The sequence below is a fragment of the Taeniopygia guttata genome, chromosome 6 (assembly GCF_048771995.1).
Source record: "Taeniopygia guttata chromosome 6, bTaeGut7.mat, whole genome shotgun sequence".
In the NCBI taxonomy this organism is placed as follows: Eukaryota; Metazoa; Chordata; class Aves; order Passeriformes; family Estrildidae; genus Taeniopygia; species Taeniopygia guttata.
Genome location: NC_133031.1, coordinates 14,478,708 through 14,495,585, shown reverse-complemented (window position 1 = coordinate 14,495,585; position 16,878 = coordinate 14,478,708). Strand labels below are relative to the sequence as shown.

The window sequence follows — 16,878 nt, the reverse complement described above, 5'->3', positions numbered from 1 at the left end:
GGGATTCTCTGAAGCTTTAAATGGGATTTAAATCATTTCAGCTTCTGGTTTACAAGTATGTGCATTCTAAAAAGAAAACTAATCCAAATTACATACGGGACACTTTTTACTGCAGTGAACTCCACAGAAAATCCTTGCATTTTAATATTTGACAATGCTCTAAAGCAATTATGTTTAAATAAAGTGAAAAAGTAAAAGTTTTTTTCCTTTTAAACCATGTATCATCTGTCTCCATTTGATACGTAACTATTCACAGGTTTGAAGGATTTCTACACTAATAAAGAAAAATATGAAGGGAATATAAAATCATTATTAGTCTATTGAATACATCACAAACCTCACTGCACAGCCACGAGAAGTTTATTTTTGCTTTACAGTTCTGACCGCTCTCTACATTTGTAATACTTGGCTTAATTTCCAGGTTTGCTTCCATTCTTCCAAGTACAATTTTACTTTCAGATAAAATATGTCTATAGTTTTAACACCTAATATGAAATTAATAAATTCACTGTTTGTAGTTCAAAATCATGGGCCAGAGGAGTGAAATATGCTGGAAAGTGGACTGGCAGTCATTTTTTACTTGCTTTCTCTGCCTCTCTCTTGCACTGGGAATTAGTCTGCTACTTTGCAGAGAAAACTGGGATTGATTCAGTGCTGATGCAACAAACCAATCAAAAATCCTCCACTAATGCTGGGACATAGTGCTTCTTAAAAACATTCTTTAAAATAACAACATAGAAAATCATAGAAAACTTACAAGTACTCTGCCAGTTAATGTCTGGGCAGATATCATGACTCCTGCCCAATCCTTCACAGACGTCATCCATCCCACTTCTGCTGCCACATTCTCCTCTTTTTCATCTGTTGGTTTGCAGGCTCCATCTGCCTGTGTATCTCCACCACCATTGATCTTTTGGGCCTCCTGCAAAGTAAGTATTTGGGTTAGATAATGTTTAGCAATTTGACAGTGAAAGTCAGGATATAGATAGGGCCAAGAACAGTAATAAAAAACAGAAAATCTGTCTTCCTGAATTTCTGCTAGGTGAAATTAAGAACCTACTTGGCCACATCTTTAGAAATAAGAGAAATAGAAATATTCTAACCAGATAAACTAGATAATAACACTCTCCTTGACATTACATCTTTAAAACATATATTTCACACCAAATACATGATACGTCCCTTTGTTACAAGCAACATAATTGACAACAGCTCTGTATGCAATTATAGAGTCACATATAATGAATTTGTCAGACATACACCGAAAGACCTTTTGATGTATCAGTTCAAAATAATGCATACTAGGTGTGAACACAATTTATGTACAATTTTAATTTCCTATCACTAGAATTAATTATCTGAGTAAACCTTCACTGAGAAGCATGATGTAACAAGACAACAATTATCAAGTGTGAGCGGAACAAAATCCATAATAAAGTATCTGCAGGGAGCTGCCATGCTATCAGTGAACCTGTGTTTCAATGAAAGTGTTTAATATATCACAGGAATTATTCTGTCAGTAAGTGGCTCTTACAGGAAGAAGAGCTAGAAATTAGAGGAGCCTCAGCTGCACCAAGCTCACTGATGAGTAACAAGCACTGGAATTTGTATCAGTCTCTCACGGATGCTGCAGCAAGGATGTCGTGCTCTGCAACTGCCTGCAATGTGCTACAGTCATGGGTGCTGCACAAACATCAGGGGGGATGACAGGAAAAGCCAGTGTAGATTGTACAGTGTTTAAATAATACTGAATGCAAAGTGCCATGAGCATGCCTTTGGTGACAGCATAATACTAATGACTTCCTGAATACTTGGCAAGTTACACTAAACAAAAATAGGAGAGGCAGCAAAATTCAGTGGTGAAGAAAGTCCTGAGCACTAGAACTGCATTAATGTTCCAAGCACTCTGCACTAGCCAATACCTTGAAAGATCTTGTTTATAGATTACTTGTCTGTAGGCCACTAAGCAGGAAATCAATTGCCACTAATCCCCTTTGGGATATCTTTTATACAAGCAAAGATGCTTGATGCTGGTTATGTGATAATTACTACAGTAGAAGTACTATCCTGTGACGGTCAAAACCCGTAGCTGTGAGATGGCCTTGAGGACACAGCAGGACACAAAGGTACAAGCAATTCCTGAGAGTAGCACTCAACTAATAAAGCAATTTCATTGAATCTGTCAGCAAAGAACAGCAGAATAATGCTAAAAATGTAATATGGAGACCAACAGTTGTTTTTAGAGAAGCTCAATATTGCAACCTAATTAGCTAATCATATCCTTTTTTCTCTGTTAGTTTCCCTCCCAGAAAGCAGCCTTCATGTTCTTACTAGATATTACGGCAGTGTGATGTTACTATATTGATAATAACAAATTATTCAGAGTTACAACAGTAATTCAGTACACTTCCCAAGCAAATAACTCAACAGAAGTTTAAAATTACTTAAAACTATTATTTGCATAACGGGACCTCATTCACTGACAAATTTGGACACAGTGAATCAGATGTTTTGCACTCTGCATTGAAAGACACATCCTGTGCTGCACACACGGAGCACAACCTACAGGAATGAGCTCATTGCAGAGGACAGCACTGTACGACACGGAATGAGGCATCTCCAGCAGAGCAACACTTGGCTGGAGCCAGCTGGTGACCCACAGCATCACACAGCCATAGAGAATAGTCCCAAAAAAATGCCTTCACCACCATCAGGGTTTTGATTATAAACCAGAAAAGGCAAAACTAGGTTCTATACTCCAAACGATACTGAAGCTTAGGCAATCCAGACATATCTCCAAGGCCTCACTGGTCCTCGGTGCTGTCCCCAGGGTCTCCCATGACCCAGACGCCCTCTGTGGCCCAGGACACCATTTCAGCCCCACCCAGGGCTCCCACAGCCCTGGCCTTGGTGAGCCCCAGCCAGGTGCCCTTGCCTGAGCCCCAGGCCGCTGTCCGAAGGCCGGCTGTCCCCAGGCCGGCTGTCCCCAGGCCGCTGACCCAAGGCCAGCTGTCCCAAGGCCGCGGTCCCCAGGCTGGCTGTCCCCAGGCCGCTGTCCCAAGGCCGCAGTCCCAAGGCCGGCTGTCCCCAGGCTGGCTGTCCCCAGGCCGGCTGTCCCCAGGCCGCTGTCCCAAGGCCGGCTGTCCCCAGGCCGCTGTCCCAAGGCCGGCTGTCCCCAGGCCGCTGTCCCAAGGCCGGCTGTCCCCAGGCCGGCTCAAGGCCAGGGCCTTGTCCCACCGCTGCCACCAGGACACTGGGCAGGCCCCCGGCCTGCGGGAGCCTCACAGTCCTGACAGCCACAGACAGCGTAAAACACTGCACAGGCCATTGCCTTCCCTCTTCCCACCCACTCCTCTGCCTTTTGTAGCTGCTACAGCTTGTCCTTCAGAACTGTAACCTTCACACACCAGATTTTACTCCATGGTCCTCCTCTGCATTGCACAGTGAGCTTTCATACTCTGTACGAGTTTATATTGAATGAGTTAATGTGGTTTTCATAGTAAAGGAGGCATAATTATCTTTTCCTCTCAGATAAAAAAACTGAGGTGGTGATTAGGTGCCTAACTCAGTCACTAGAGAAGTCACTGGCAGAGTCATGATAAAACCACAGGTTTTTTGATCTTTTCACCCAGTGACCCTTGTTTCAAAGTGCACAGATGCTAAAAACACAACTACAAACTTTGCTATAGAAAGTCACAGAACTACAGAAAAATAAACACATAGCTGAATAAAATAGTCAATTTTATGTTAGTGAACTTGTATTGTCAGAAAATTCTTTTATTGTGTACATATTCCTTACCACCAATCTTTTAGTCAATAGATGTGATTGCTCATAAGATATAAAAATAATTTAAAATTTCCTAGCACTCAATGAAAGAGCAGGCAATTTACTTAATTGAAGGAGAAAGGTAGCTTTTACATTTTGAAAAGGTTTTCATAACCTACAGTTCCTTTGTTGTATTGACTTTTGGTTGCCAATAGAATAGAACAGTAAAACATGACAAACCTATTCAGTATTTGATTGTCTGAAGTTATTCAAGACTTTAATAAATTTGAATGGCTATAATTCTGTATTTATACTACTTATTTAACCTCTATAAAAATCTCCCACCCATATTATTTCTTAATTAAAATTTAAGTAAAACAATCATCCCCTGCCAAGTATGATTTGGAACTGTCATGATCAGCCTAGCTCCTGCCGTTATTGTAGCTATAATTAACATGCAGATTAGTTGCTGTTATGTAATATTTGTATTCAGTTGGGATATTTTATATTTTTCATTTACATGGCTAGCTTTTTATCTTACTTAATTGGCAGTTGAGTATTAGGAAAAGTTTATCCCCAAGTCATTATGCAATTGTGCAGTGATTAAAGGAGGTTTAAAGGCTGCATTTTTTTAATACTGAACATAAAATTCAGTCCCGTTATTAAGTGTATAGTCTTGTTTCATTACTATTTCTTCATCTCAAAGCATTGAATAACTAACACCAACACCTGAAAAAGGTGCTTCAAATAATAACCTGACAGTGACGATAGTTGATTAATTATTTACAAGTTCAATATTACAAGTAAGGGATCTTTACCCACTCTGCTTACCAGTTTTCATTATTTTAATTGCTTGATGGCAGGAACATGCAGGTAGATTAAGTGAGAAGTAGTATATTGCGAAATATATATTTCCTGAACTTAATGGCTAAATGGAAAATAGCATGATGAGGAGGTATGTACAAGAATCAGTACCCAGTGTTTAATCTAGTAGTTTGACACAGACCTGGACTAGAAACTCCAATGGTTTGTCTCCTATTTACAGCAATAAATACTGATTTAGATTACATAAATTCTGGGATTCTTGAAGACAGTCACCTTAAGGAAGAAGAACTCAAAAAGACAAAATGCACTCAAAACCAGTTAACAGTTTTTGAAACATAAGCCTGCCTGTTCCATTTCACCCCTAAAATGCCTATACAAACAAAGAACCACTGCATAGACACTTCATCCAACTCAGAACAGCACAAAATAAAATCAGAAAATTATTAAGAAACCTTAAAACATGATCTAAGAATAACCTGTCTTTTTAAAAGCCCTAAAAATACAGGACACCATTAACACAATCTGGAAAGTACTCTCTGATATATGGTACTGAAAAAACTTGCTATCTTGCTAAAATATGTTAGAAAACATATGAAACAGGGAGTAGTTGTGAGGGAAAATACCTGGGTTGAAGTGTGGTGAAACAAAGAAAAGGATTTGATAATCCCATTTATCTAACATGTGTGAATATCACACAAAAATCATTAAGTATCACCTGTAATGAGATACAGAGCATTGAATGATGCCCGTATCATTAAAGAGAAAGTAGTATGCTCAGCTTAAGGAGATATTTAGAAACAGTAACATCAATGAGGCAAACACAGTATTGGCCTTTGACTTCCACCCTATATAACATAAGATGAGAATGGGCCTGTCAGAATGGCAGCTGCTCCTAGCTTAAAGCATGCAGTAATAATACAATAAAAAAAATGTCATTTGGAGCAGTTAAGAAAGGGCTGCTTTAGTTAACGATGACAGCGAATAGCAAATGCCTGCAATTAACAGCATTGCATTCCCAGAGCCTGGCATTTTTTTTGAAATGTTTTATATCACATCAACAACACTAGGAAAATGGCCATTTTTACATAATAGGAATCTGTATTTACGTTTCTGTCCTTTTCATTCACCTGTTTCCCCAAAGCCACAAAGAGGTGCTATGTGAAGAGGAATAATTTTGCATATTAGACTATTTCTCCTTTCTCTTGGGCAAATCTCTGAAACACTGTGTTTATAATTATTAGACTTCTATCAATAATTTATTTTCACATTCTTCAATACATTCACTCACCACTTTGACATTGCCAAATAGGGGTCTTAAATTTATATAAAACCATAATATTATGCTGCATTCTCTGAAGCTGGGAAATGTACACTGAATGTTAAGACTTCAGGTACATACTGAATATATTGCCATGGCAGACGCCTTCTGTCAGATAAAGTTACTATCCACTGTCTCCATCTTAACAGTTACTAAGTACCAGCTCATCCAGTGCTAAAAACAAGCAAAACAAAAATAACCCTGCAGCTGTTCACCTGTTCTAGTGCAGTTTAGGAAACACAAGTTTTCACTGGAATATTAATAAACAAAACAAATGGCAATGTGAGAAATTAACAACTTTATGAAAACTTCCAAACATTTTTTAAGTCAGACTTGTAGGAAAAGAAAAAGCAAAGGCTAAACTAACTAAATGTGAGGTAAGAGGTACTTCTAAACTGGCCTATCCACAGCATTTCTTTGCATATAAGGTTACACTGACGTCAGCTATCATACTGTAGCTATGGTTCGACTTGTTTCGAAGGATTAATTATTGATACCCAGACAAACATTATTCCTTTCACTGAATAGAAGAACCAGAATGATCTGTGGAAAACATGGCTGATGAGATAACCCAGCATTTTGCTCTCATAAAATATTCACAAGCCATATAAATTTGCCATCTGCAAATTTGGAAGATTAAGAAAAATAAGTCCAAAATACAATACAAAGATTTTCTTATTAGTTTAAGAGTGAGATGTTATACTCTGTTTTCTGCATTCCCAAGAGATTTCTGAGAAGCACCTTATCAGAAGGTCATTCCTTACCACCAGAGCCTAACTTTCTGTGTTGACCACCATAAAACCTTTTTTCCTCTTCTTGTAGTGACCAGCTTCTCTGTTGCATTTGTGCAAAACCTCAGTAATCCTCACAGATTTCATGTTCTGTGACCTTCATATTTCTGGTACAGGTTGCTTATATAAAATTCCCTTTTCACATCATTGCTTTGACTAACAAAAATTGTCGCAGTAGAGGAATACTAAAACCTTGACCTGAGAGACAAGAGAAACTAGACTAGTAAAATATAGTGTTCCACCCATGATTCCACAAATAGTACTCCAGTCTATCAAATGAAGGGTTCCTGGGTATGGTTCTCACTTAGGAATATGAAACAGCAGACACCTACATTATCTGAAACCTGAAGTACAAAAAGATTAATCTCAAAGATTAAAAATTTCTACACATTAATAGAAGTGTTATAATGTAACACTTCCACTGATGTGAAACATTATTTCCAAATAACTGTCTGGCAGATTTCCATAGCAGCCTAAGAACTGAGAGGCAGGCTGGATGTCCCTATTTTGTTACCAAATTTTTAAAGTCCTCAGCCACATTGTCTTCACTCTGCAGCTATAAAACAAGAGCAAAAACAGTTTCGGTTGCACAGGGATCTTAAAAGGATAAATATATGTGGGATTTTAAGTGTCTCAGCATTTCACAAAGACAGACAACACAGACATAATCTAAGTGAAACCACCAAATAAGACACACTAAAAACCTACTGGTAAAAATCGTTAGGTTAGTTATATAAGACAAACATTAAGACAGATATGTAAAAGAGAAGCAATTAAGAACTCCAGACAACATGAAAAAGGACAGAAAGTCACTGCAACTTACACATGTTCAAAAAGACAAACACTGCTTTCCAAAAACATGATTGGTTCAATTCAACAGGAGTTTATATCAATAGTTATGTAAGCTTTCACTATAAGTTAAGACATTTGGGTGAATAATTCCATATAAGTTTATTGATAAAAATAGAAGCTAGTTTTCTTTTGTAGCATCTGATTGTGTATTAGACCACATTGTTAGAAATAAATGACCTCTGAACTTGTCGTAAGACTATGTAACAAGTGAACTTACTGTGTGCAGGATGTAAGTAAACAAAAAAATAGGATAAGTCAGTGATGTACAGGTTAAAATTATTCACTGAAAATATTTCACAAGATATCAACCTAATACCTAGCCCGTAAATTTATTTTCCTTTTTTATAGTTAACAGAGCATTTCTTATTAATTTCCTCTACTAAGACCAAATTGTTATCACATTAAAATAGACTCTGAAGGCTCTTTCAATTACAAAGTAGCAGGGAAAAGGGCAAACAAGCATTTTACTTTATTGATAGGGGCACTGCATTTAAATGAAATGACACATTTCATTATTCTTTGGTCCCTACACACCACAGAAATATGTCCATTAAGTAAATTAGACAATTACCGTGTAAGGCATTAGTCTTTAACTGTATTTTCTGTGGTTCAATAATATTGAGATCATTGTTTCAGAATATATTTTTTAAAGTCCTTTAAGTAGATTAGCCTTAAATGTGATAGAAACTAAATTTGTAAAAATATATGAAGCAATTTTAGATGGAACAGTTATTAAAAATACAGAAAACGGTTCCTTAATAAAAAAAATAGAGGACAGAAAGGTGCATTCATTTTCTGTTATCCTCCTCTTTTGTTTCCTCCCACCTAACAGAAGGCAAAGCATACAACTGAAAATAAAACTGATAAAGATGTTGTCATGAAATGAAAACTGCCAAATTACCTGTATCCTATCGCGTGAGAAATATCTGTCACAGATGACAAAACACTTTGAATATTTATCCAAAAGTCTCAAAGTGTTTCAAAAATGGGAGAAAACAGTCTCAAAAATGAGAAATAAGTAAGAAACAGTGGAGAAATTACCTAACTTATCTTGATTACAGGAAGCACTCTAGTTGATTGCTTGTAATTTTGTTGTTGTTGTTAACATTAAGTAATATACAATTCCAGGATTTTCAGTCATTACCTCTTGGCGCTTTTTTTTACTACCATGAAAGAATGAAGGATATGAAGAAACCACTTTTTTTTTTTTAATTTTTAAGAGAAGTATGACTAGTAAATATTTTCTGATCTATAGGACCTAGATTACAATCATAGTTTTCACAAGATAACTATGAGATAGATCCAGCAGTAGAGAAAACTGATTAAATAAGTGCTCACTTAATTGACTATTCCTGGCAGTAAGTCGTTAAAAAGTTCCAAAAGTAGAAAGTGTATTTGACTAAAAGATATACACAAGCTCAATTTACAAAATAAGTATCAAACTGCTTTGCCAGTGCAGTGAAACTTCACAGTATCTTCTCAGTTGCGTGTTTTTCCCCATCCTACTCAATCACAGAAGGGAAGTTTGTATCTACAAGCCAACAGGATGTTTTTATTCACTGCATTAACTTCATAATCCTCTCTCACATGTGCTATCAGAGGTATCCAAGAGAAGGAGATCTAGACTAAACTGCAGCAGAAAATTCTTCCCCTCTTCTGTGAAATACAATAGCAAGGCAGCTAGCACCTGTGACTAAAACTCATACTCAAAATCACATTTCTATTGCCAAAAAATCACAAAGAATCCATGGATTAGGAAAGGAAATGCCCTGCTTAAAGGACAAAGCACAAAGTACTATAGCTACTCCAAAACAGGAATTTTGTCCTTACATAAAAAGGAATTAACCATTCATTTCCTTAGCTCAAAGAACAGGTTTCCACCTCAAAAACTTGCTGACAGGAATTTGAGAACTTCATTTGACTCAAATCAAACATTTTCACATGACAGGGATGGACTTAAACACTTGTGTTTTCTTTATACATAAAATAGCAAGTTACCAATATTTGATGGCAATATTGGTAATCCTCAATGCTATGCCTGAAATAGAATTTATTTGCATATACATTTTTATAAATAGATTCATGATTTTTTAAAAGGTTTTACAGATTACAGCATAAAAGATGAAAGAGAAAGGCAGTGGGACAAACCTGAGAGACTCACAAATATAACAGGTTGGTAATATCATAAAACACACGTGTAACAATAATTTGAAGAATGCCAGAGAATCTATCATCTGCCAAATTCAATAAAAGAGTAATCTCTAAGGCATTTTTGATTCAAGGGTAGTATATAATATTTATTCTCATTGTATTAAAATCATAAAGGAAAACACAATGAATTAAAAGCAGCTCTCTGTAGGATATAAAGCCATATCTAAGCCTATCCTGATGCAAGAAAATAAGTTCCAGTATGCAGCACATAAATATTTGAAGAGCAGCAGGTCAGCCAATAAGTAATTAAAACTATTTACTAGCACAGAACACCTTCACTCAGAGATTACAGAGTGAAATGCAGCTTTCAGACTGCAGAACTTGGTGCAGGGGGGAGTAGGGGGGAGTCAGAGAGCACAAAAATGTGCAGGAATCTGGAGCAAAGATACACAGCTCTACTTCTCAAAACATCGAAAATGCAGATTTATCTGCCAACTGTTTTAATGATTACTTTGAAATAATTCTATTAGACTCAGCATTTCCCTCTAAAAGACCAGTTACATGACATGGTAAAAAATGTATAAATGCTACTATTTAATCAAGTAGATGTGGCTTGATTTATTACCCACTGCTATGGAAACAATTTTGTGTAATGTTAATCTCATTACTCCCTTGCACAAATGGCAGACAAAAGTTTTTGATCTACAAGGGATTTTTTCTTCTTTCAGGTTAAATTTATTTTAGGTAGCTTATATTACTTTGGTTCAACTTCCTAGACACTATCAGCATCCAAATTATCCAATATCAACACCTGTAGACTACAAATACAGCACTTGATATATTTATGGAACAAGGAAACACACAGTTTTTCCAAATTTACAGATACTGACTGAAATCTGAGGCAGAGAGAACTGATAAATTTCTGCCCTGCCTATTACATCTCCATTAATTGTTACTTACACTATGTAGAATAAGAACAAGCTCAGTGAATTCTCTTTTACTTTCTTAACTTCATTACCTTAAATAACAGGAATAACTTAAAGCAGCCCAGAGTTCATCCCCTGCTCTTGTGCACAGTGATGCACTGCTAGGAACTGATGCATGACTTTGATACTGAACATTGCCTTTTTAAGCAATAAGAAGCTGGACTAGTGGAAAATAAAAATACATGGTGCCCATTCTTGGCTCCTGTTCCAAGGCAGGATTCAATCTGCCTGCACCAAAATTTCTATGTGAAGCTCCTACTCTGACAGGTCATTTTCTAAATGAAAACATCAACTCTTTGAAGCTCCTCAGAGGCATGAGTGGTCAGAAGCAGCCCTGGCAGAGCTGCATTAGGAGCAGGGGGTCAGTGAGGCAGGCATGGTTCTGTCTCATGAGTCTGCAGTTTTTGGTTTCAAAATATATCAAACCAGAAGATACAACATATGTTACAAAAATATGTTACCTCTGAACACTCACTCTGCCTATAAATTATGCATGACAGAGCAGGCAGTTATTGTCACCTGAGCAGAAAAGGCAATGAACAGACGTAAGAGGATAGGTCAATTTAAATTTCTAGCTCTTTTCATAAGATTAAATAAGAAGAAGAAGAAATTAAAGTATAACTGTTGTTAAATCATCAAAAAATATTGAGTTTTAATTTGCTTGACATTCATTGGAGCGGAAGACAGATAATAAAGTTAAGGCTACTATAGAAATTTCAATCTTGAATGCTGTTTGTTTATATATTGCAATTCTGTGGAAATGTGATAATGTTATTATAGGGCCTAGAACTTCTTTTTTTTCTTTTAAATTTTATATTAATTATTTTTATAAAGAGTTTGCAGCAGCATAAAGATTGAACAGTTCATCAAAGCAGGCTAGCACACTGTAAACTATTCACAAGATGTGTTTTACTGAACCTACTCATCAGCTTAAAACTTAAAGAGACTTTCTCTATTTACCGTGCTGCATAATTACCTCACACAGCTTTTCAAGATGCAGGTGCCCCCTCCCATAATTTGTGAATGAGATTCAATGACAAGTCTATGCAAGTATCACATAACATGAAAAATTTCACCTTAACTACTTCTTAAAAGAAAGAAGGGCTTAATTAAGCCTTAGTAAAAAAAAAAAAAAAAAGTAATGATTCATACATCAGTAATTCACATCTTCCAAATATCTGATTCTAGTTAATTCAGCAGCAAGACACTGAAGTAATACGTGTAACTAGGGGATACATTTGAGAAATAAATAATATCTCTGCATTTCAGATTCAGCTGAAGGAAAATTGGGTGGTTGGGGAGGGAAGGCATGAACCCTAAGATCAGCTCTTTTTTTTTTTTGAGTTTAAAAGTATGTCTTTTATCCTCACAAAGTAGTTTAATAAGGAAAATGGGATCTGCAAGTTACAAAAGCCAAAGTCTTATGTATAATGAATCCTATTTTGTCTGCAGATCCAAAACTCTAAGGACTCAAGGATGTTTTTCTTCTTGGTCACTTTCTAGGTCTTTACTGGTACCCTGGGATGCACTATGCATAATTCAAATGCTTCAATTTATTAATACCTGTAAAGCATCTAATAAACTAACGTGATGTGTAGTTTTTGCCTGATGTCCACACTGGCAGCCACCATTGCTCTAGAAGCGCCTGGTGGCCCTCGCCCCATGTTGCAAAAGATTTCTGCCAAATAAAATGAACTTTCTGTGAAGCCAGCTTCTTCTTTAAGACTAAGTCATATATCAGATTTTTGTGCTGTGGTGTTTAAAGAAAACTTGACTTCAAATATATTTTAAAGGGCTCTCCATGGAAACAAAGTCTCCTTGTTATTGATTGGGTCAATAGAGAGTTATGAGAATTCAAATGGAAAACTTTGTAAACTTCATTCACTTTTTCATTCACTTTTCACTTTTTATGGGATTCAAAAATGATGAAACAATTGTATTTCCTCTAAAGCCCTCTACTATTACCTATAAAATTAAGTTGGAATCCCCCAGATCCACAGAAATCTTTTCCTATACTGCTTTCGTCTCATGCAGATAACCACGGGAGTAACAGAAAACTATAAACTAAGGAAAAGCCAGTCTCTACTAATGTTTTATAAAGCAAAGCATGTTCTACAGAGAGCTCTAAACAATTACACACAACAAAGGCTAGCAGGGGGAAAAAAACCCCACACAGCAAAACAGTAAAGGAGCTATTTTCTATCAGGTTTTTTTCCTATAGCTATTCACTTCATCCATCACACACACCAACAAATGCACACAACTCTACTGCTTCTACAGTTCACAAAGTGATATTTGTGAACTACTATTTAAGAACACACCACCTCATTAATTATCTTGCTCTGTGATCTCCAGCAACATCTTTGCAAGTACGGTGGTAAATGCAGTCTCCTTATCTCTCAACAAACTTAGGAAAACAGATACATCTGAAACACACAGAAACACTGGACCCTCATAGTCCACTCTCACCAGACAGGTCCTGTGCATGGTTCCCATTAACATCAACCACAGCAGCTGTCAGCATATGAAAGCAAACCCTGTGAAAGTCCCTAATGCCCTTTCTTAAGCATAGTACCAGTCAGAAAAGGAAAAAAAGGAACCTGGATTTTTTTTACAAGGGCTGTCAGGCACTGACATAGGTTGCACAGAGACATTCTGGTTGTCCCATCTCTGGAAATGTTGAAGACCAGGTTGGATGGAGATTTGAACAATCTGGTCTATTGGAAAGTGTCCCTGACCACTGAAGGTAGATTGGGACGAGATGATCTTCCAAGGCCCCTTTGACCCAAACCATTGTATGATATGATTCTTCTATCCATCTCTGAGTAGTACCATCTCATATGGACTATAGCCTAGAAAAGGGGGTTGGAAAGATTGTGGAGCATCATGTAAAACTAAGTTCACAGTGAGAGCACTCTGTCCACAACTATGGAAGTGCAGTATAAAGCTAGAACTCCCTCAGCCAGGGTCTGAGTAGAAGGCAAGTTGAATATGAACAACAGTGTGTCCGGGCAGCCAAAGGGATGTTTATCCTAACACAGTAGGGACTGAGGAAAGAGTCTCTGAGATTCCAATTAGTTCAGTAGAAGGGGTCTGGTGACAAAGCTGAATACATTGAGAGAAAAGATTTATCATTTAAGCCATTTTTTCAGGAGATAAGGAGATATCATCTTTCTTAGTTTTATTTACTTTCTGCTTGCTTCATTTAGGAATGGTGGGTTTGAGGTTTCCCTTCCCCTCCCTTCAAATATAACACTTTGTCATTTCATGCCTTCAAGTTTGGCTTAAAGTGTCCAATTCTTTCAGACCACCTTCTACTATTATCATCAATTTTGGTGGCACTGAGTAGAGATAATATGACCAACATCTGCACACACACTCTGGATGAAACCCTGCCAACCTCCTAGGGTGACAACAGATGTTTTTGTTAGTTCCCATGTCTCATAGGAGCCAAAACTGACCCAGGGAAAGAGTCAAAAACTGAAAGTAACACTGACAGCTGGAATAATACTATGGTCCACTGCCACTGAGGTCACAATTTAAACAAATAATTCATCATAGGAGTAAACACACTAAATTACCAAAATGGCTGCACAGCTTTTCACCATACCAGAAAAACTTTTTTGCTACAAAAAAATAAATACCTGATTCTCATGAAGAAATACCATTAGGCTAGGTCTAAACCCAGTAGTGTGTGGCTGTACTGTAACTGGGACAATGGAAAGCTACCAGATAGAGTAATCAAGCTCCAGAAGGAAGATAAAAGTTCATTGTTTTGAGCATTTAACTGTAAAACCAAACATATGGGAACTGCTGAAACAAAAGACAGTCTCAAATATGACAGGAAGAATGGAGGAAAACAAAATTAATCAAGCCCCACAGATTTTTTATGCTTAAAGTAGGGCAAGTTTTCCATCATAAGTGAGATTCTTAACTGCACTACATGAGTTACTTCATGTTGTAGGAAAAGAGGTATGACTACAAATCTTGTTCCTGGCAACAAAATTAGTGCAAAGGCTACACTGACAATTAACTCATATCAAAAAAAGGACCAATTTCTTGCAAAGATTATACAAAACTGTTGACAATTAATTCTAGTTTATTAGACTAGAGTTTTGAGAGTTTGCTTTCTCCTGTCCTAAGACACCCAGCATCCCAGTGATGGTAGCATCGCTGCCTTGCTGTGCTCCAGGCCCTGGAGCTCAGAAGAGTAATGTCATTACTCAGAGACCTAGCAACAGTGATATTTAATAAACTGATCATCAATCATCTAAAAAAATACATTTTTAAAAATGTATGATTTTCTGCTGTGCTCTGCACTCCCTGCAATCAGAGTGTTCTGCTGGAATCTAAGTGGGGGAAATTTTTCATAAATGCAGTCATATCAATTATGAGAATGTCAGCCCTGCTGGATGCCAGATTCAAACTGTTGTTAGGTAGGCTGTTTATGAGATGGCTGGAGCAAAACAGTAGAAAAGTATAAAAATAAATTGAATACTTAACAGAGAAAAAGTAACGACAGAATTACATATTTGAACACAAATCCCAACTCACTGTAATAAAATTCTTCCCTCCTTCCCTCAGTGTGAGTTTGGGGTTTTGTTTTGTTGGGGGTTTATTAGTTCTTGTTTGTTTGTTTTACAATTAACTTACTCTCTTATGTACACACACTCTCCCTCCATGACACTCTCTAGGCTTCGGACAAGATTTTAGCACAGACAAACCTGATACAAGGACTGAGCTGCTGGAGAGACAAAAGAGCTATTTGAGGGCCTCTCCACTTACCAGTCTACATGAATATTTATGTTGTGACAAACCTACCCCAGAAAACAAATTTGTTAATGCTATCAGTATTTTTACCCAAACATACTCAGACATCCGAAAAATTTTACCTCAGATAACTCTCAGTCTTTCACAAGCTCTTCTGAATCTATAAATTCTGCAGAGGTCCCTGAAGAAAAAACGAAGGCTTTCACTTTTATGAATGCATGCAGACTTATCTCTAGAGCATAGAGCAAATCCTTCTTCCTCTTCCTATGTGTCTTTGCAACCAAAACATGGCTTTATCAACCAATAGTCTGGTTGGTCTAATCAAAGTTATAGTCCTGATTATTAGAATATACACGGTAGTAACCTAGGTATTGGCAGAACACAACAAGGAAGAATTTGGCTGGTTACCTTGGGGGGTTTTCTGTTGGGTTTTTGGGTTTTTTTTTTAACTTAAAGAAATGCCAAGTCAGTGACCTGAACAATAAAGATGTATTGATTCATAAGAATCAATAAGGATCTGGGCCAGAACTATAAACACACATTCCCACTGGGACAGGACAAAACATATGGCTCTATAAATTATTCCATATGGTGGGGTTCTTTTCTTGAGGTGTTGGCTTGGAGGGGGATTTTTTGGTGTTTTGATTCTTTTCTATTATTATTTTTGGGTGCTTGGGGTTTTTTCAGTCAGTAATGTACAGTAAAAGAAGATGTTCAGTCTGCTTTCTGGGTACAAATGAACTGACAGATGAATATCTGTATGATCAAGGGTTAAAGGAAAGACTCAGGGACTGATACCTCTCTCCTGTTTCTCTAGCAGAAGTAAAGGTAAACTTCATCTTCTTAGCTTGGGTAAATCTGTTACCCTCTAAACTCAAATTCCCCTTATCTTGACTATTGTGCCATGACTCCTCCTCCACTTTCCAGTAATGTAAAACTACAAGCTATGGTTCATGTATTGTATCACCTGTATTGATTCACACTCTAGGACCTTACAGACATTTTTAACATGTAATATTAATGTTAAGTGTTCAACTCAGTAAAAAAAATTTTACACATAACAGCCTTTATTATTTCATATACAAAGTTTTAAACCTGATTTTACCACAAATACACGTGTATCTTAACTTCAAAATTAAACCAAAACATATTCCATAGGCTTCTAATTAGTAATTATCTATTATTAACAAGATCTACTTGTTTCACCAAAGTTTCTGCTCACTATATCAGAGCTGAAAATAGGAAAACTAGTTTTAACATCACTTTATCTTTTTTTTTTTTTTTTTGTCAATACTAAGGCAATTGCAATAGGTTTGCCTAGTTATATTTGTTTTTAGCATGAATATAAATCTGCTTTGGGTTAAGGTCCCTTCCAACCCAAACCATACTATGATTCCATGAAAAAATTATTTCAGAAGA

At 36.8% G+C, this 16,878-nt stretch overlaps 1 protein-coding gene across 44 annotated transcripts in view; it reads right to left on the bottom strand.

The window, feature by feature from the left end:
- The window catches only part of KCNMA1 (potassium calcium-activated channel subfamily M alpha 1), a 425,312-nt gene that overhangs the window by 306,666 nt on the left and 101,768 nt on the right, over nt 1-16,878 (bottom strand). For all 44 annotated transcript variants that reach the window (XM_072931472.1, XM_072931474.1, XM_072931471.1 and 41 more), the window contains one exon: nt 758-922. In XM_072931472.1, coding sequence (XP_072787573.1) covers nt 758-922 — 165 coding nt within the window. The remainder of the gene's footprint in view (nt 1-757; nt 923-16,878) is intronic.